This window comes from Anopheles arabiensis, chromosome 2 (assembly GCF_016920715.1).
Source record: "Anopheles arabiensis isolate DONGOLA chromosome 2, AaraD3, whole genome shotgun sequence".
Lineage (NCBI taxonomy): Eukaryota > Metazoa > Arthropoda > Insecta > Diptera > Culicidae > Anopheles > Anopheles arabiensis.
Window position 1 is genome coordinate 3,888,533 of NC_053517.1, and position 22,002 is coordinate 3,910,534.

Here is a 22,002-nt window from a genome sequence, read left to right on the forward strand (position 1 = left end):
CCGTGTTTCTCTCTCTCCCGCTATCTCCTATCCGAACGCTCTTCATCAGCAACCGTAGGAAAAATGGGCGCGGAGCAAAGATGAAACGGTGCAGATAATTACCGACCTCTATCGGCGTGTCATTTCGCATCTCGATGCGAATGACATCGCGCGTGAATTATGCTGCAAAAGGAGGATCTTTTCGTGCACGTAAATAAAGAAGAAAAAACCCACCACTCCATCACTCGGCAGAATCTTATCCACGCGATGAGGGGCGTGTTATGAAGAGGTTATACTTTCTTATCGTACAAGGGTGCGACCGATTCGTTGATTGACATCGAAGAAAAGAAAATATTCCCAAAACATCAAATATCATGACAGGGTAAATACAGATCGCTATCATCGCGATAAGGTGTGATTAATCAAAAATGCAATATTTAGCAATTACTATTTCAGCGAAGTGCGCCAATCTTTCACCACGATAAGATTCGCTCCCAAGGGCGTATAATTTATTTTACTGCTTATTTATTTATCAAAACCACCGTACCTACAGTTCACGACACCACTGAACGCGTTTGACTTTATTTACAGCTTCGAAAGTAAAACAAGAGACGACGGTGAGCATTATTGTCGCTTGCATTTTGTCCGTTTATTTCCATCCAGTGATTGTTGAGTAATGAATTTGTGCGGTATAAACGTATGACCTTCTGTCACTTGAATTTGTTGCTTGAGAATTGTATTGAGGGGACGAATGAAGGAAACAAGGAATAAAGAATGAGTCTAGCGCAAGCGTTCAATCAGTACAGACGTTCCTCTCTCTACCAGTTGAGAAATTCACTAACTAAAACATTATGGTCCTTCGTAGAACCGGATAGAATTGGCTATCGAGATAACGACAATTCGTTGCACACGGGTGCATTAGTGGCAGTGTATTGTGCGTTTGCTGTTTCGATACTCGTAGAGAGATTGAGGAAGTGTGCATAACGGCAGTGTATTGTTCGCGCGAGTGTCACAGTGTGAGTTGGACACTAGGACATTCAGTGTGCGTGTAAAATAGCCGTGCGCGTTCGGACAGGCTCATACTTGAGCATACGCATGCGTTAGATCGTGCACTTCACAAGTGGCTTAATTGTGAAGTCCAGATACGCAACATTTGGTGCATCGAGCGTTCAAAGTGTAGAACGTTTTCGGTGAGAAGTGTTGTGTAGCTTCAGTGCGGGAGTGCAAGTGTTCCCACAAACCGAGTACCTGACTTCCAATTCGTGGAACGTCGTTGGTGGTATCGTTTGTTCCAGTGTAGGTGCGCAAGTTACCTACACACGCACATCGAGCGTTTTCAATCTGTGGAAACGTGGTCGGTGCGATACATTATTGTGTGTCGTCGAACCGCTGCCGTTCGAATTCACAAGAAATTACCAGTGCAGGTTTGCAAGTTCCTGTACAAAGCATATCGAACGTTTTCAATACGTGGAAACGTGGTCGGTGCCAGTTATTGTTTCTGACGGTCAAGCCTCAGTCTTTTGGACGCTTGTTGAACAATACATTGTTCAAGTGTTAGTGAACATTGAATTCAAAGTTGTATGTTTCAAGTGTAGGTGAGCAAGTTCCCTATACACGTACATCGAACGTTTTCAATCTGTGGAAACGCGGTCGGTACGGTATCTTTTTGCTTGTGATCGATCATCAGTCGTTCGAATACGCAAGAAGTGTTTTCAGTGCAAGGAGGCAAGTTCCCTGCTTAAGGCATATCGAACGTTTTAATTCGTGGAAAACGTGGTCGGTGCTAACAAACGTATTGTGAACAATACGGTTTGCGCGCGTTATTCAAACGGAGTGAGCGTGTGCGCGAGTGAACAATTCTCTCTTTTCGGGTTAAGATAAAGGTTCGCGCGCGTTATTCAAACGGAGTGAGCGTGTGCGCGAGTGAACAATTCTCTCTTCTCGGGTAAAGCAAAGTTTCGCGTGTGTTAATCCGAGTGTGTGCGTGTGTGAGTGTATGCGAAGAATACGATCCGCGCGTGTTAATCCGGGTGTGTGCGTGAGTGTGCGAACAATAAAACCGCGTGGTTTGAATTAATTCTACGGGTAGTGTACGGGACAAATTGAACTATTTTACGAACATTCAGTGTTGTGAAAAGTGTTTTTGTTACAAGTGAAAATGCCTGGTTCACCAGTTCCAACGACGTCGGCGGCGTTTGAGGAACAAGACGCATCGCATCGTGTATCACATGTGCAAGCTGCATCAGACAGCGATCATGTCCAAGCCAATCCAATACTGAGGGCAGCCGTGGCAAGAGAAGCTTCGGAGAGTGAGTTTGAAGGTTTTGAATCAGTAAATTCAAGTCCTACTTTTCCAACAGCAGCAATGCTGGCGGAGAAAAGAAAGCGAATGCGTCAGCATTTCGACCAAAGGCTGGACCGCATTGATCAAGCACTACAGCATGCAACAAGAGCGGATGCCGCTTTTCTGAAAGGATGTGCGTCACGCTTGTCGATGCTATCCACGGAATATGAAACATGGCACACCAACAATTTGGTTTCTTCTTCCAATGCACAGTTCGAACAAGAAGAAGAAGAGTACGCCTCTTTCGAGAACCGCCATTTTGAGCTTTCATTGGCAATTGAAAGAAACTTGTCATCAAGTGTAGTTTCCACACCAACACGCGATACCATGCCACACACAAAACTTCCCGAAATGCGCTTGCCAACTTTTGATGGAAAGATGGAAGATTGGTTACCGTTTCGAGATGCCTTTCTCAGTCTTATTGATCGCAATAAGAATTTAGCCGACGTAGACAAGCTACGATACTTAAAAGGCTCTCTTCAAAAGGATGCTCTTAACGTAGTAGGAGACATCGAAATCACCGACGCAAATTATTCTGTTGCCTGGGAAGTATTGAAATCGCGATTCGAAAACAAAAAGCTAGTGGTGAAACGATATCTTGATGGATTATTTGCGATACCACACATGAAAAAGGAATCATACGAATCACTGATTTCTTTAATTGACAGTTTTGAGCGTGGTGTTAAAATGACGACTAGAATGGGAGTGGCCACGGAAGGATGGAGCGTGCTCTTAGCTCACATGGTCTGCTCTAAATTAGACCTGGCCACACTTAAACAATGGGAAATACATCATAGCTCAACCAATGTTCCCACGTATGACGAGATCATGAAATTCCTTCGCAGCCAAGCAACTGTTATGCAAGCCATGGCTCCAGACAGGAATAGAACAAGTGAAGCAACAACAGCTGGAGGCAGAATGAAAACCCGCAACGAAGTGTACAGCGTGGTTAAGCCGGCCACAAAGGTTTGTTCATTCTGCAAAAGGGCTTCACATGCTGCGTACCTGTGCGAAGTGTTTCGAAATGCATCTGTGGAAAAGCGACACGAGCTAGTGAGGAACGGACAGTTGTGTTTTAACTGTTTGTCGGCGGGTCATCAGCGAAAGGATTGTTCGTCCGGATCTTGCCGTGTATGTCAGCGAAATCATCATACGATGCTTCACAAACCGAATTCTCCAATTGATCAGTCGTCATTAGCATCAGCGTCATCACTGCCGTCTACATCAAATGCAAAAGCAGCTACACCGGCTTCTATTGTTCCACATTGTGCGCGCAACAATTTCGAAAAAATAATCCTGTTACCAACAGCAATGGTACAAGTAGTGAATGTTGACGGAACACGTATCTGGGCTCGAGCTTTACTGGATGGAGGTTCACAGATCAACATTGTTACGGAACGATTGGTACAGCTGTTGAGAGTCCAGAAGAGGAACGAGCATCATCTGCTTGGTGGAATAGGGAAGGCACAGCATTCGTCTCATCATTCTGTGAGCCTTGCTATCCACTCTCACTGCTCTACCTTCAAGGCAAGCTGGAAGTTCCATGTGCTGCGAGAAGTGACGTGGGACCAGCCAGCACATGCAGTCAATCCGGAAGGATTGAACCTACCGAAGGGAGTGACGTTGGCGGATCCTCATTTCTATGAGCCAGGGCCAATTGATCTACTTATTGGGCGAGAAGGTTACAACGATCTACTTTTGGGTAACATTCTTCGGTTGAATAGCCCAAAACTACTACTGCAAAACACGGAGCTGGGTTGGATTGTCTCAGGTCAGGTAAGCCAAGGTCTAACACACTCTTCCTTAGTGCTCAACGTCATGACGCTGAATGACCAACTAAGCCGGTTTTGGGAACTGGAAGGCTGCTACTCCCCTGCGATGTTATCCGTCGAGGAAGCTGAGTGTGAGGCAGCATTTGTACAAACAACTTCACGAGACCACGAAGGCCGTTTCGTGGTAGCCTTACCAATGCGTACTGAAAGGCTTAATCAACTAGGTGACTCTTATGAAGCTGCATCACGGCGGCTACAATCGCTCTGTAGGCGATTAAATATCGACTCGAAATTGAAGCAGGAATATTCTAAATTCCTACAGGAGTATCTCGATCTAGGACACATGGAAGAAATTCCATCTGACCGCCATGACATTGGAAAGACGTATTACATGCCGCATCATTGTGTAGTACGACCCGACAGCCTCACGACTAAGCTAAGAGTCGTATTTGATGCATCCAGTTCTACTGATACAGGGGTATCCCTCAACGATGCACTGATGGTGGGACCTTCAGTGCAAGATGATCTTTTGTCGTTGTTACTCCGATTTAGAGTACCCAGATTTGCGATTTTGGCTGACATTGAAAAAATGTATCGCCAAATTTGGGTGAAGGAATCCGATCGTCCACTTCAACGCATCCTGTGGAAAGAATCTGCTGATGATAGAATTCGCATCTATCAGCTGAAAACCGTTACGTACGGCACAGCCTGCGCACCTTACTTGGCCACCCGTTGTCTGCAAGCGTTGGCTAAGGAAGGAGAAACAAGATATCCCAGGGCATCCAAGGTCCTCGAGCAAGATTTTTACATGGATGACATGATCACCGGTGTGGAATCTGTTGAAGATGGCCGGATTATTTGCAGCGAAATAAATCAGCTTCTACAATCGGCAGGATTTCACCTGCGCAAATGGGCTTCAAACTCGTCTGAGTTACTGGAGCAAATACCAGCTGAACTACAAATCGAGGGAGATGTTTTGAACATCGATCGCAGCACATCCATCAAGGCTTTGGGTTTAAGATGGATGCCATCATCGGACCAGCTAGGGTTTAGTGTGCCTGGTTGGAAGGAATCAGAAATCATCACCAAACGCATTGCGTTATCAGACGCAGCTAAGTTGTTCGATCCTCTTGGACTGTTAGGACCAGTCATTGTAGTAGCAAAGTGTTTCATGCAGGAGCTCTGGAAGAACGAAAATACCTGGGATGAACCTTTGGAGTCTGAACGGCAACAATTCTGGTTGCGCTTCAGAGAACAACTCGCTGATCTGACTAGCTTGACAATTCCACGACGAGCAATTTGTGGAACAGTGCGAATTGAAGCTCACGGATTTAGTGATGCTTCCCTACGGGCTTATGGCGCCTGTATCTACATACGAGCAGAATCGTCCGATGGCCAAGTCTCAGTACGGTTGTTATGTGCTAAGTCAAAGGTGGCACCGATACCTAATACCAAACGGAAGAAAAACGTGTCCCTTCCACGGCTCGAGTTGTCGGGAGCGTTGTTACTATCACACTTATGGCAGAAGGTGAAGCAAGGGGTGAAATTGGAGCTTAAAATCAACTTCTGGGTTGATTCGACGATAGTTCTTCATTGGCTTTCAAGCAGTCCTTCCCGTTGGAAACAGTTCGTTGCGAACCGAGTTGCGGAAATCCAGCACCAAACCTACAAGATGCCTTGGAGTTATGTGGCCAGCGAGCACAATCCAGCTGACATTATTTCCAGGGGAATGATGCCTTTGCAGCTCATGGATTCCCAACTTTGGTGGCAAGGGCCCTCATGGTTGCATCTTCCAAGTCAAGCTTGGCCTACGAACAAACCCAATACTGAAATTTCCTCGGAAGATTTGGAAGAGCGATCGATTGTAGCCACATCTCAACAGGTACCGCCAAATTTTCTATTCGATCTTTCTTCATCTTACGAAAAATTGGTGCGACTTACGGCATATCTGCTGCGATTCATGTACAATTGTCAACCGACACACCGCGGAAATCTACGAAAGGGGTTTCTAAAAATAGATGAATTAGTGTCAGCGTCTCTAACGCTCGTTCGTCTGGCCCAACAAGAAACCTTTGCTGAGGAGCTTCGGGATGTTCGTCAAACTGGAGCGGTCAAGCCGAACTCAAAACTGAAAACGCTAACACCTATTCTGAAAGAGGGTATCCTACGTGTGGGTGGTCGTTTGAGAAACGCGCCTGTTTCGTATGAACGCAAACATCCGATAATTTTAGCGTTTTCTCACCCATTGACCCTACTGATTGCGCGTTCTTATCATCGACAATATCTGCATGCGGGACAACAAGAGCTCATATCTAGCCTGCGTGAGAGATTCTGGCCCCTTCGCGTACGCAACCTGGCACGAAAGGTCGTATATGAGTGTGTAAGTTGTTTCCGATCCAAACCAACAACGGCAGAGCAAATCATGGGAGATTTGCCCAGCGAACGCGTAAACCCAGTTCTCCCATTCTACAACACTGGTGTGGATCTGTGTGGTCCATTATTCTATAGACAAACCAACAAGAAGGCTGCTCCAATCAAATGCTATGTTGCTGTTTTCGTCTGTCTTGTGATCAAGGCAGTACATGTGGAGCTTATTGCCGATTTGTCTACTCCAGCCTTCATTTCTACATTGAAGCGTTTCATAGCTCGTCGCGGTAAACCATCCGTAATCCAGTGCGACAACGCCAAAAATTTCCGGGGAGCTGATCGAGCGCTCAAGGAGATGTATGAGCTGTTCCAGAAACAACAACATCAGGATGCTGTTACAACTTACTGCGGAACGGAAGGGATCACCTTCAACTTCATCCCTCCGCGGTCACCCCATTTCGGTGGGATCTGGGAGGCCGCAGTGAAGTCGCTGAAACGGCATCTCAAGGCTACGATAGGATCCAGTATCTTGCGGCGAGACGACCTGGAAACTATCTTAGTTCAAGTGGAGGCTTGTTTGAACTCGCGACCGTTAACTGCACTTTCCAACGATCCAGAGGACCTGGAAATTCTGACACCGGGTCATTTTTTGATTCAACGGGCGCTTACATCGGTCCCTGAGCCATCTTATGCTGAGATTCCAGGCAACCGCCTGGACCGCTATCAACAATTGCAGGAGTATGTTCGGCAGATTTGGAAGCGATGGAATCGAGACTACTTGTCTGGTTTGCATCCGCGTACCCGGTGGACTTCAAGGCGAGACAACGTTCGGGAGGGCACTATGGTCCTGCTGAAGGAGGACAACCTTCCCCCTCTAAAATGGCGCTTCGGCCGAGTGCTGAAGATTTATCCTGGTGATGACGGCTTGGTTCGAGTGGTTGATGTGAAAACGAAGGATGGAATTTACAGAAGAGCCATCACCAAGATCTGTATACTGCCCGGACAGAAGGAAGAAAGAGAGGTTTCGTAATAAGGGTTGAAAGCTACCTTTCAACGGGGGGCGGCTATGTTGAGTAATGAATTTGTGCGGTATAAACGTATGACCTTCTGTCACTTGAATTTGTTGCTTGAGAATTGTATTGAGGGGACGAATGAAGGAAACAAGGAATAAAGAATGAGTCTAGCGCAAGCGTTCAATCAGTACAGACGTTCCTCTCTCTACCAGTTGAGAAATTCACTAACTAAAACAGTGATTAATATTAATTGCACACCGGAAATGCAGAGCGATTAGCAAAACATGATAAAAGTTCGCCAAACTGAGGCAGCCTTTATTTTCCAGCGATAACAAAACGAACGAGGATGGCACACCACCAGGAGGGCGCGACAACAGCACACTTTCCCGTTTCTCCACGGATGTTGCTCATTTGGAGCAAAATGTCAAATCAGTGTTAAACTCACTCGAGCAAAAATAAAACTACCAAACGAAACCTCTACGACCGCGGCACCCCCTAGCCAAGCTTCTCAACCACTTTGCAGGCCCAATGTTTGGTGTCGATGTAGTGACTACTGATAAGCTTGATGGGTTATGTATGAGCATGGATTAATGGTGTACATTTTACATTCACTGGTATAGTGGCTTCGCTGTGGCTTTCGGAGATAAAATGGGAGAAATTTTTGCTTGTAAACGATCTGAATATGGATCACTGTGGATCTTTCCACATTTCACACATGCGCATTAATATTGTTGCTAAAAATGTAAACCCATAAAAAAGCATCCAAACCATCTTTTTGCCAACATTTCAGGAAAGAAATTTATGTAAATTTAGTATTCTCATTTAAAAACAAACTCATCTTGTAAATAGGCCATTAATTTGATTTATTTGATCAACGTTAGAATAATTATACGATACACCCATTAAACAATCTAACCAATAAACTTAATGCAATGAAATAAGTTAGTAAAATCTCCTACATAACTTACACCAGCCGACAGCTTTATATCGCTTTAAAACTCTCCTTTTCTAACTGTTCTCACGGAGGACCTGATCGCCAGTCTATCTCCGCCGATCCTGGTGGTTTATGGGCCGCCTTGTAACGTCCATGTTATCCACCCGGTTGGTAGCCAACCCTTCGTAAGCATACCGACGTACATGCAGGGTGCCATTAAGTGCCAACGCTGGTGACGGACGAAGCACAAGCCACCACTACTACTTCTGTTGCCTCTCTGAGGCGAATTAAACCTGACAGAGTTGAGCCCGTTCCAAAGAACCAGCCCAGCAAAGCAGAAAGATCAAGCGGAAACATAACGAGTTCGTGCACCGTACAAAATGACACTATCGCGGACACGGGCTCTGTACAGAATTAAAACGCAGCGTGTTTTTCCACCCCTTTCACAACAGCCTCTAACCGTTCCCTCACGGACGACCTCACACACAAGCTTTCTGGGTGTGTGAAATGGACATCACACTATTATGTTGTGCGATCTTGTCGCACCATTTCATAATCAACTTGTTCTGAGGCTCGCCATGTCTCGACAGCGCGTCGTGAGCTTAGTGAAGTGTGACTTTGTAATCGCACGTGACACGCCAATGGACTTTTTTTTAGCTCTTCGTTTCGGTTTCGGTCGTCCTCCTGAGAACGAGGAGTTCACTCGAGCGTTATTAGACAGCAGTGAGTTTCGATCGGTAGAAGAAAGTGGTTGCACACACACACACACACAACCTTCAAAATCAAGTCACACCAAACGCGACCTGAAACGAACCACGGAACGGGATCGTGTGCTGCACAAGGTGGTAATGTGCAGTTCGTGCACTACTGCATCGAAGTTTCATCGCTTGCCTGCCCGGCTGGGGAAACAGATGGGCAAAGATGATGATGATGACGATGAGGACGATGATGATGGTTATGGTTTCATCGTTTGAACCATTCGTTGGTGGTATCATCGCTCACATCAGCTACGGGGATGGGATCGGAACAAGACGCGCTGCTCGTTTACTTTTATTGAGGAAAAGCGAAAGAAACACAACGCACACACGTACAAGACGTCTTGTGAATGGCAAGGAGCCTCTGAGGAGAACATTAAATGTTCGTGATGTTGCAATTAAGCAATTAACAGGACTTTTCGCTGTAGCGAACATACAAGCGGAATGTCTGCTTGCCCTGGAATGGGAAGCTGTGTGCTTCTGCTATGGGGATTATTATGCGAACTTTGCAGTTTCTTTACAGCACATAACACAACGAAACAGGTATTCGATTGATAGCATTCAAGACATGCAGTAGGATGTTCATACTTGAACCGGAAACTCAACACAGATTTCAAGGATTTATCCTAACAGCATTACAGTTGATAAGTTTATTTTTTTCCACAGAAATACAATACTTATTTCGTAGCAATAGGGTTCAAAGTAAAATTGACCAAATTCAAATCGAAGTCCAACGAAACCAGGAAGACAACAAGAGAAAGCCAGTGCACTTTTACCATTTTTGCGATATTTTTATCAAATAATGTTGTTCAATTACGATGTGCCTTGTGTTTATTTATTCCGCCTGAAACAAAAAAGAGAGAATGCTGCACCGAAAACAGTAATCACGTTATCAGGTGTTATCAACAAATTTTCTCAACCTCAACCACCCCCACTTTTTCTGCAGCCATAGCCACAAACATTACAAATGGGAAAAAAGCCACCAGAGCATTACTCTCTTCGCCTTCTGCAAGCAAAAAGCTAGTGCAGCACTGTGTGCACGGTAGTGATTGTGTGGTTTTTCCGCCTGCTCGAGCACGAATTTCGCTTTTTACACTCCCACTCCCCCCCATTATATGGTAATTATCGCAATCGGCTGGCAAAAGATTTGTGATTTTGCGCAAGTGCAAATCACCGACAGGTGCCTGGAAACGATTGGCTTTTACCTTTGCGAACTTCTAATCTTTTAACCCGCGGCGTGAGGCACCATCGCTCTGTTGTTTCTGCTGCTGTTGTGCACGGCAGAGGCAGAGCGTTTTTTTGTCGTTCCCCTACCCGTATTTATTTTTTACCGAATTAATTCCATTCGAGAAAAGTACGGAAGCTCTGCATTCGTGTGCACGAAACGGTAGAAAATAAATTAAACAAGAAAAAACAGACTCCATGCACTTGCACTTTCTCTCTAGCGTTGAACGTCGATGATGCGCTAAATCCAGGCAGGTGAGTCTGCCCAGGGTCAATGGGTATCGCGCTTCGGCGGGGTGCAAATTGTGCGACAACCCCAACCCAGCGTGTTGCCCCCTCTTCACTCTCGCACTATCATAATTGCAGTGCAAAAAAACCAACCTCCGTTCTTCCTTCGCTTCTTGTCTTTGTTGCACAATTGTATGCACACAGTTCGATTTCGACCCGATTCGCCCTTTCCGTGCAGGGAGTGCAACCTGCAACCTCTGTGAAAAGAGCGGCGTCACGTTTTCTAATTTCAAATTTTACACTTCCGAGGAATTTATTGGCGATCATAATTAGATTTCTATCCTTTACCACGGAGTCAAGCCGCGACTGGATGGCTCGGCGCAAGCCGAATGAACGTGAAAGGTTATGTGGCGAGCATTGCGAAAAGGTTTTTCCCTTACCCGCCATTTCCTATATCGCGGGATCATGTAAAATGACCTTAGAGATTAATGAAACAATAATACGATTTTCGCTCTAACGTATCTCGCTGCAATAAATACGGTAGAAATTCCCAAATACGTCGTTTTCTTCATGTACAATTTCTATTACGCTGTTACTAATATCCACGGCAACCTGCTAATGGTTGCTCCTGATTGGCACCAGGAATTTATCATTACACTCACACATTACCATAATCAAGGAAAAAGTAGTTCGGATATACTGACCCAACGCAGCCAAGCAAAAGTAGTTGTTGCTAACAACAAACAAGTTTGCTCACAAGACCACCCCGATCATTTGTTTCTTTTTGATTACGTTGCTTTGTACCGCCTTTCCGTGCTCCACACGCGCTCGACCCTTCTCCCGACATCTGCACAAGTGATCACACAATTTCCATAAGCTGCACTACCGGAACCAATTGTTAACGATCCATTCCTAACGACCTTTCTCCGAGATCTGGTACACACCTGGACGCAGCCCATTAGCGGGAATGATCGTGTAGCGTCAGCAGCAGCAGCAGCAGCAGCAGAAGATGCTTTGTTTTTCGATACACTGTGCAATGGGAGAGTGCAGAATCCTCCCAACCATCCGGTGGCATCGGTGGCATCCGCATTCGCTAATGAGGCCCATTAGGATGCTGAGGGATCGCCCATGTAAAGGTGCACGGGGCATCGCTCGTATGAACGCATGTTTCTCAGCGCCCCGGTCACGAACTTGTTCTCGTGTGACGAGCATCCCGGGAAGGGACCCCCAGTGCTAAATAGTTTCGCCTTTCGAACGTATACGATGGAAAACCGATTATTTAATTAAAAAGCAATATTTCATTAACATAATTACATGACTACACAATTGGGAGAAGAGAGAGAGGGGACAAAACAGATGGGCTTATCCCGTTCTAAAGTATCCAAAGAGCGGTGAAAGGAAGATGAACAGAGAGAGAACATTAAGTTTTAACAACATTATCACATTCTGGAGCGACGTTTTCCTTCTGTTCCCGACGCAACTCGTCGCTGGTTCCCGTTTCCCGTTTGGTGGGAATGATGTGAGAACAGTGTGTCTTCTTGTCGTGGGATAGTTTAATTGTACAATTTACGCTAATCACAATATAACGTGTGTTTAAGCAACAATAGGATGTCGTGTGGGCGGGTCATAGGTTGCGATCGTTGACAAACATGAGCGGAAAGCCATTTTTCACCATTCACAACGCCTAATAAACTGCAAATTATCTACAATTAGCGCACAGGATAGCGTTTCGCAGGGTTTGCTCGGGTAAAGAAGAGATTCGCAGATGCTTTTCTCATATCAAATCGTGGTATTGCAACAACCCGTTCTACTAATAGACGTTAATTTGTGTCCGCAGTAGAGAAAGTGAACGATACAAATCTAACATACATTTGCTGCTGTGAAGCAAATTGAAAGTAAATTCCCACATTGCACATTTTCGCATGCCACTGTTTAATCACACCTGCAAACGCTACAAACAGATAACAACTACCTACACAACCTGTCCTTAACAGCTACCAATGGTTCAAGGGTACAGACGAAACATTATCACTAAAGTAAGACACGCATGTCCCGCTACTTTTACGCCCTTACGACAACATTCGTCCTCGAGCAAGGTTCCTTTTCCGGTTCCGTCTAGAAAATAGTCCAATTCATTACTTCCAATGTTGAAACATCGCACGCAAACACGCACTAGCAATGAACTGCTCAAAGAGAAGGACGAAGGAAAGGTGAAATAGCTAAATATATTTAAAAATAAAGCCAATTATTTGTGTAGGCTGTTAAGTATGGTTTTTATTTACATTTACAATTCGTTTAGTTACTATAAAGGTAAAATTCGTTGTATCGTTACACATTGTGTAGCCTTCATTTTTCACCATCAACATGCTAACCCCACCGAGCCGAAGCAAAATAGATCGTTGGGTCAAATAGAAATGTTGCGATGTTGCCGGGCAGCGTTTAATGCCAGGTGTGATTTAGCTTGCACTGGGGCGCGTGCAACGAGAGCGAGAGATAGAAAGGCCGATCGTGGTGCAACAAATGGGGTAGGTGATCTATCCCATTTATCTAGACACCTTTGCTGGTGCGCTTTGCAATAGGTAACAGAAGCAAGCTGGCAATTGGAGGAAACCTCACACGCCCCACGGAGGAGTTTCACTGCAAGTGGTCTGGGGTTGGCTGCTTGAGCATTGCAGCAGCTGAGCAGCATGCACTTTCCGAAAGGTACAGAAAGTGCATCACAGCAGTAACGCAAGACACACACACAAAAAACTAATTCCACTTCCAACTGACTGCACCGGTAAGCACCGACCAGAGTGAGTGTAAATGGAGCAGCTGTGGTCGGGATGAGCAGCTCCCTGGTTTTACGATTATCGTTATTACGATTTAATCTCCGGCTTTGCGAATGTGCGAAACCGGGGCGGATACATCACCCCCTTATCGTTGGCCACTTCCCTTCGCCCTCATCCCGCGCATTCGGAACTGTGCGTGATCGTGGATCGTGAAGAAATCAAATCACTTCCCGAAACGATCGGCAAAGTGGCCACATGGAAGGGAATTGCACTCTCCGCCAGTGCGCCAGCGGACGATGGAATTTACGATGTCGTGCTACACCACCGCCCAAAGTGCACCGGCTGTGTTCGTTCTTCTTGTGCCCCATTCCGAAAAGGCTTGCACTGCATTGCGCTAATGTGTTTGTAGCTTTTGCGAGCCGGGTCAATTGCACTTTACCCAAAAGCGAACCTCGTCAAGAACGAACCGCACTCGACGAAGATGGGAAAGCATTAGGAAAAACTATACCACCAGTTATTTTCGTGAACCATTTGTTTCCTCCGCCACTTACAAGTACCCACACACCCACTGCACCGTTCCACGCCTAAAACGTTTCGCTCGGTTCAAGGGTTAATTGTTGCCTTTTGCGCCATGGCTATGTCGAACCAGGCGCATACCTTCTTCCTCGCCAGTTCCCCGCTTTTGTGCTCTATATAGTTTCGTTTGACTGACTTCAAACAGCTTAAAACGAAGCTTGCAGTGCAAATTGCTCCACTGCACACTACACTGCCCTAGCCGGTTGAAACTTCATCCCGCTGGAAGAAACCGACTAGCGTTGAACCGCTAGGCCTTTGCAAAAAGAAAACACATTACAAACAAACAACCCTTTCTCTCCCGCACGAACGACAGAAGGAAAACGCTTTTCCACCGTGGGCGTAATACGGACCGATGCCTAAAGGGCAGAAGAGAACGGTGCAGTGCAGTGCAGTGTGTTTACGAGCAACAACGTGCGTTGTTTTCTTCTCCTATTTAATTAATAGTGTGTTTATTAAAAACTATAAAAACGCCGTACTTTAGACGCCCATGTTCGGTTGGCTTTTTAGTAGCAAACCGCTGAGTGTTTCCCACTCTCGATGTACCACCGAGCGATAGAAAAGACATGGGCGCTTTATGTTCTTCGCCGACTGAGAGGAAAGTCCGCGCCAAGCCCTTCTACCACCTGTGTTGGTTGGAGGAGCTGGCATGCGAGAGACAGGAAAGCATTTTTGTTTTATTATTTCGCCAAATGAGCTATTTACGTCTCCGCTGAGCTTTGCTTGTGTGAATTAGCATGCACACTATCTACACTGCTAGAGTCATGTCATGTGTCTTTATTACTCATGCTGCACGGCGTTCGTTAACTTTGTTTGTGGATATTTTTGGATCGATAACCATTTCGTGGGTGTAAACACACTAACACAAGAGCAAACCATTGAATTTAAAGCTAAACATACTACCAATTTTAATTGTATCCTTACGCTCGTCTTCAAACAGCTGTACTTAAACTACTTAACGTGGAAAAAATCAATCTTCCTATGCTCCACTTTCACCCGTCACAGAAGAGCCGGATTATCGGTTCAACCCCAGCCAGAACGACGATCGGTGTACTCTTTTTGACAACCGAATGCCGATCGTACCGATTCGATACGCTTAACAGCGACCCTTCTCCAAACCGTAAAAAAAAACATGCAAATGCGCATAGACAAACTTCAACCGACACGTTCAATCCGATGGACACGTCGTTTTTTTATGGAATGCCTCACCTTTCCGTCATCTTTCATCATTTCTATAGCTAAAGAGGGTCCAAAATGCTCCCGCCGCTTCTGTTCCGTCATTCGTCAGCGTACGACGAAAGACTTCAACGATGGCGAAGCGATGATGACCGGTGGTGAATGCAAGGGCGTGTGTAATTCAAGTGAACATAATCTAATTACAGCCCGGCGATTGTGGTCCTCCTCGCGGTGCTGGACTCACCAGCAGTCGGATACAATGGGATGTTTAGGAAAGTGAATTCATCCCGGTGGATTGAAAATCGATCGTATTGGTCTAGCTCCCCACTGTGTGCCTGTTACCACTCGATTCATCCCCTCGATTGTAGAGCCTTCCGAGACGTCCCCTATTTCTCGTACAATGCACATAGAGTTCAAAATACCAACCATGGCGTACACAAAACTGACAGTCATGCAGTGTGAGGTTATTCAACAGCATCTTTCATTCTCATAACCTAAACTATCGTTTTGCCAACTGCTTGCAAACGGATAAGAATTTGATGGAAAATTTAAGGAAACTAAGTTTGTTTGATGGGACACATAAACTTTGCTTTACTTCCCAGCTTTGATTGGATTTATGTTATTATAATCAACTGTGTTCAAAATCACATTACTGTGAAAATGCGGAAATCATTATGACCCAAATCGATTTCTATGGTTCCCTTCCTCACTAGTTTCGCGAAGCAAATTCCGAAAAACCGAAAAACTCAATATTCGAGTAAATTTGGAAGCTTTAAATCAAATGTCACCACTCCATTCAAACCGTTTACAGGAAATATTACGGAAGTAGAACCACCAACCACGATTTAACCTTATTCCGTTTCAATCAATCTGCGAATGTTATTTTCCCCAGTTATCGATTTCCTTCCCCTCACACCACAACACACGATTGATCGAGGGTTTTTTGAATGGTAAATAAATGACAGCTCACCGTGACACTGGCCGAATATATGCAAAAAGGGACGATAATAAACTTCTTCATCGTGAGCTGCTGCTGCTGCTCCGCACAATAATGATTCCGGACAGGGACATTGTTGCAATTCGTCTCGGTTTAACGAATGAGCCATCGTGTCATTCACCAGGAGGCTGAGGCTGCGCTATTTCTTTTCTGGTTTCCGTCTTCCTCTTGTGTCCATCGCTCAAATCGATTACCGAGAGCCAGGAGTATGAGAGCTGCATTGCATCCGTTGCTTCCCGATACCCGTTCTTCAATCCAGTGAGCCTAAACCCCCGTTAACTAGCTCGACTGATTGACTGACTGACTGGCTGACTGGCTGACTGGCTGACTAGCTGATTGGCTGAAGATTGAATGCTGAGAAAAGCAAATCAAATCAACACCTTTCCTTCCCGTCAGACTTGCATCTAGCATTCGAGCTGTCAACGCTGTCCGTTTCTAATCCCACGGAGATTATCCCATCGCAAAGAACGGTTGGACCGCCTGGTGAGCGAGGCATAGTGGAAACAGGAACTATTACTCAAAAGTTAATGCATAATTTCTTTCATGAATGATCCACTTTAATACAACAGAACACAAAATACTGTAGCGCATATAATGACGCAGTACGTAAGTATATTTTGTGGTGGCCTGCCGTGAGTATCGATTTATACAATATTCAATAGCAACGTAACTTATTACAATTCATCTTTCAGAGGCTTCAAAACATAGCTGAGCCTCTCTTTTTTGCTCCTAACCAAGCAATTGATCTCCAATATAGAGCTTTCCATTCAAAAGAAGCTAATGTTACGACATTGCTTAAGTAAATAGCCTGCATTAAATTGTCTCAGCTCCCCTGCTGTCAGCACAGAGAACAACATAGTAACAGGAACGTAACGCAAATGCAAACGACATCACCGCCGCCACCCTCTAAAAGGCAGATTCGTGTGGAGAGAAATTAATAAACATTCATTTACCACTAAACGAGTGCAGCCTACTTTCAGCTTCTCGTGCACCTCGTGGGGATGATTACTGACTCTCCCGATGCACTACACCACCACTACCCCCCAACTACCACCCATCGTTCGAGACCGATCGGCAACCGTGGATTAACCGATAGCCCTGCAGCAACGCAGGAAAAGCCTCCATGCTCGATTCGGAACTGCAGCAAACAGAACCCAATATACAGCGTAACAAATGCAAATATCTGATCACTTGCCGTGGACGGGGCGGCACGCGTGGCCGCCTGCCCAATACGCGACGGCGGTGGCAGTTAAATGGGTTTTTATTAATTTTATATCCCCGCTACCCTCGGACACCTTGGAATAGTCAAACCGGCACACACCGGGAAACGAATGGCGCCACCAACAACCGACACGATCACCACCATTCCCACCTATGGATGCGGTTCAAATCGCCATGGGGAATGATTTTATTTTCCCAGCTCCGTTCTCGCCTTTCGCACGCGCACCACCGCCACCTTGTGTTTAATGCGCCGAGCGAGAGATGGTGCCAAATGATGCGACGCTACGGTTCGATTTCCCTATGGCAAAAAGTACTTCCAGAGCTGGCCAATATGTGTCCAAGAGTACTGTGTGTGTGTGTGTGTATGCCGCTCTAGGGCGTATGGCGAGAAGTAGCATAATTATGCTACCACAAAGACGCAAACCATGGTTGGTGTAGTGCGGCGGTCCCAAGCCCAATGCCAGATGGTGTTGGAAGATGAGATCGCGGGTTGGGTGGTGTACTCGCGTGTAGTTTTCTACGCCGCAGGACCCACACCACGGCAGGATGATCGATTTTAAGTAAAATAACAATAATAACACAAGCAAAGTGAGTGTGCGATCAACGGTGGCTAAAACCAGTACGCAAGCCTGCGGGTAAGTTTGATGTATGGCGCTCGTGCGTCTTTCGTGCACTAATAATTTCTCGCTGAAGCAGAGTGCGCTCCACCACGGCCGCAAAGCAAAATATCACCTTTAATGATCCTAAACGCTCTCGCGCGAAGGAATTCGCATCGTGCAAGGGACATACTTTTGACGACACTTTGCATTATTGAACGTATGGTTTGTCTTTTCTTCTAAGAAATGTCAAAATCATCCATTTTACCGCCATGTTCACACATTTGTCGACACAACTTCATTCTAGTAGTTGAATTTTGCCGCGAAAAAGGCTCTTACGTACCTGCAACGAGAAGAAGGAAAGAAACAAACACAATTAATCACTGCTTTTGATCGAAACAACACACATCAAAACAATAAATAGCCATCGTGAGCGTAAGTGCATCACAAATGCACCTCATACGAAACACATCATTCACGCTCGTGCTTACTCTGCCTATTTGCATAATATGTCCGCACCAATATTGTGCGCCAGCGGTGTGCGCACGTAACATCCTCCCTTTCGAGAGCGCAGATCGTAATTGAGCGGAAACATTTGGCGTTACACACTTGCGGAAGCTGTGCAGGGTTGAAAGGTAATTTTGTTTTTCCCTTCGATTTGCCCTTTTCTATACGCTCCCACCCATAGCCCTCGCTTCGCAACGCAGCATTGGAAAGTAAGACGTCATAGAAGGTAGCCTCCTCCAACACCAAGCCTCATCATTTCGCCCTAAATTATCGTCCACTATTGATTAGCGATCGAGAGTGACGGCTGGGCGCATTTAACGACCATCCATCACTACTTCTCCTCTCGTAGCGTGAAAACATACGCGTGCAGAAAGCAAGGTGAATAGCGTTCAACGTGTGCAGTGACTTTTCAAACTTTTGACTTTTTCCTTTTGTTGCTCCGTTTTTTTCTCCAAAAAGCACTCACCCGCGCTGGTCATTGGCCACCCACCCAGCTGTCGTGCGATTAAGCAGATAATGGATGCACTTTTGACCCACCTCGCCACTACCTCCATGGTCACCGGCCAATGCGTTCGAAAGTGCACAGCACCCAGTCGTTTTCATTTTCATATGAAGAAAATTAAATTAAATCTAACACCACCGACCGAAAGTGAATGGTCGAAAGTAACGAGTCGTGTGGCGGGACGTGCGACTTGTCGGGCGTAAAGATGGATTTCGGAGGCTTTAATGCTTTCCGACGTTGCTATTTTCATCTCTCAACATATCGAGGTTACACACACACACACGAACAGGACACTAGAAAACAGTGAAAAGGTTTTAAATTTACATTCCCTTTAATCTGTCTTGCCTTAATGTACGGAAAATCGACCGAAAAAGTGAAAAGAGGCTTTACTTTCGCTACAATCGCTCTTAATTTATAATGCATTTCAAATGTTTGCCATCTCCACAATACATTTTAAACACATTATGCATTTTAAAAGGTGTGTTCCGCGGCGGTGATTGGAGAAATTTGGTTTAAAAACCATCTCAACAAAATGACCAAGTTCTGTACCCCCGGTACATCCCAACCTTTTACCGAATCATTTACGAATTGCTCATTTCCGTGACAACCAGCACAACAATCATTGCACAATGCCATACCCAGTGCAGTGCAAAATTACAATCCGACTAGAAGAAATAACATAACCCCGTACCTTCGACCAAAAGTGTCCCGGGTTCGTCGCTTGCATTACGAAACACGAAAGACTTCAATCACAGCATTCTTCCCGCACCAGTCTCCATCCGGCGCTTCTCTCACGGGGGAGGGCGCACAAATCACGAGCTCTCTTGCACGCTGCTTTGATCCGTGGCGCAACACAATCGAAGGGCAGAGTACGAAACGAAAGCAAAAATTTGACCATCATGCCCGATTCACTTGATTAGGAACGATTTCGCACAGCGCACTCAACCCGGCTGGCTGTGCGCTCTATTGTGTTGTGATGTCGTAAAATAGTAAACACCAAACCAAACCCACTCCCTTCCCGAAGCTGATCTGCGCAGAGAAAGACCAATTGCAGCAGAAACGCGATGAAGAATGCACAAACGATGCGATGTCGCCCTGATGTAACCTCCCCGGCTCTTCCGCCTGGATCGCCATTTCCCAATTCGCTTTCAATTGGATCGAAACATTTTCACTTTCACCCGTGGCCAGAAAACGGATTCTCCAAACAAGGTGGCGAGGAGCCTGGTGGGCTCTATTGGTATGCTCTTGAGGAAAGGTATACATTTTGGGGTATTGTTTCAGCCGTTTGCTGTGCCGAACAGAGCACGTACCGGAATCGAGCTACCATGTGGGGCACGGATCGAACTCCCCTCCTCGTTTACGCAAATGCTAACCGCTGACTTATTCGTTCCCCTGGCTTAGAACTACTGAACCGTAACTCAATCGCCGAACGAAAGTAAAACCAGCCACACCAACATCACCGTGCGAACGGAGAAAGAACGGATATCCTCCCTCGCTTGGGGGGAAGGGGTTTAGCGACGGGAAGTGGAAACAAGCACACAGTCACCCGATACGGGAAATGCAATTTCCGCTCAAATGTCGATTTTGCCCATATGCAACGAGAAACACTGGCACGGGTTTCGCCGGTCGCAGTTGCATAAATGCACCAGCAGACTTCCTCCGCCAAGTCTGCTTTGCACGTGCATTCTTGCTTGGGAAAAGAACACTGCAAATGTATCATACACATGTTTTATGGCTTCATAGGGCATCCTTGGATTACCTAAGACGAACATCTTTTGCTGCGGTAAAAATACGATCCGACGCACTTTTCAAAACATTCGTTCGAGGAGTTGCATTAGTCCCTTTTTACAGTTTATTGTAAAACGGGCCCAACATTTGAAAACAAACTGCAACAAAATATACACAGCTAGCACGCAACCCGACAATCGGCTGCAAATACCACCACCGTTAAGCCAGAATTCAATTACCACAATCGATACACACACGCTGGAGCTGGAAGCCATTGCAGTGGAATCGATAAGCGCCGATAACCATGGATTATGAAGACTAATGGGAGTCTCACACGGCCCCTTGGTGTTACACATTTACGAGGAGATGCCCTTGAAATAGAAAGGTTTCTTTCGAACTGGTTGCAAGTGCTGTCCAGCACACGACACACCAGTATCTACAATCGTGCTTCCTAAACCAAGTGTCAAAATTCACACACACACAAAACGACAAACGAAATGCCGAAAATATCAAGTTTCTGAGCGTACAACACAGGAAAAAGCCCAACCATCAAATAGTGTGGAAACTGATTTAACCAACCCGTTAGACTTTCCACCATTTCTTGTTTCGCTCTTCACTGGCGACAATGCGAACGAAAGGAAGGAAAAGTTGCAACAAAAGTGCCACTAAATCTGCACAAAAAAATATTCTCCCTTTTTTCCTCGACAAACGCGTACGTTAATTCCAATAAAGCCTAACAACAAAACACTTCCAAAAACAAACAAACGTGTTTCGCGTTTTGTAGAGAAATCCGCACTCACTCACTCAATTGGTTGCCATCGGAATTAATTAATTTAATGACAGGAAAAGAAAGCTCGGGGGCACTTTTGCTCGCTGGCAGCATCGTACACCAGTCGCCGAGTTCGTATGAGCCATCAGCGAGGAAGGTTGGTGGGCCTTTTTTCGCACTTAGCTTGTGTTTGTTTTATGGGCCCAAATTTAGGTCTGATTAATTTGTCACGCTTTAATGGCTTGTGAAGCGGAGCGATGCGATCGGGCTGATCTTGAAAGCCACGGTTGAAAGCCACAGCGCCGGCAAGAGGCGGTGAGCGGAGATTGAATCGTTCAAAATTGCTTGCTTGAATTTTGAGACAAACTAACATTACGAGAAAAGCGCTCGATATGAATTTATAATAGCAAAAATGCTGCAGTATGGCGCTGAATTACACGAAGAAAACTGCAATAAAAAGCACATCATTCTCCGCCTCTTGGTGGATCTACTTCCATTCGATTACATACATACGAATCAGATAACCAATCAGCAAAACAAACAACT

General features: G+C 45.6%; 1 protein-coding gene across 2 annotated transcripts in view; it reads right to left on the bottom strand.

Moving 5' to 3' along the window:
• The window catches only part of LOC120904952 (microtubule-associated protein Jupiter), a 115,392-nt gene that overhangs the window by 51,443 nt on the left and 41,947 nt on the right, over window positions 1-22,002 (bottom strand). Inside the window, exon 1 of one of the 2 annotated variants that reach the window (XM_040315541.1) lies at window positions 20,270-20,343. The exons of the other annotated variant lie outside the window; for it this stretch is intronic. Within the exon in view, the coding sequence (XP_040171475.1) occupies window positions 20,270-20,286 (17 nt within the window). The 5' untranslated portion in view covers window positions 20,287-20,343. Of the gene's footprint in view, window positions 1-20,269; window positions 20,344-22,002 lie in introns of those variants that run through there. 2 annotated transcript variants of the gene reach the window in all.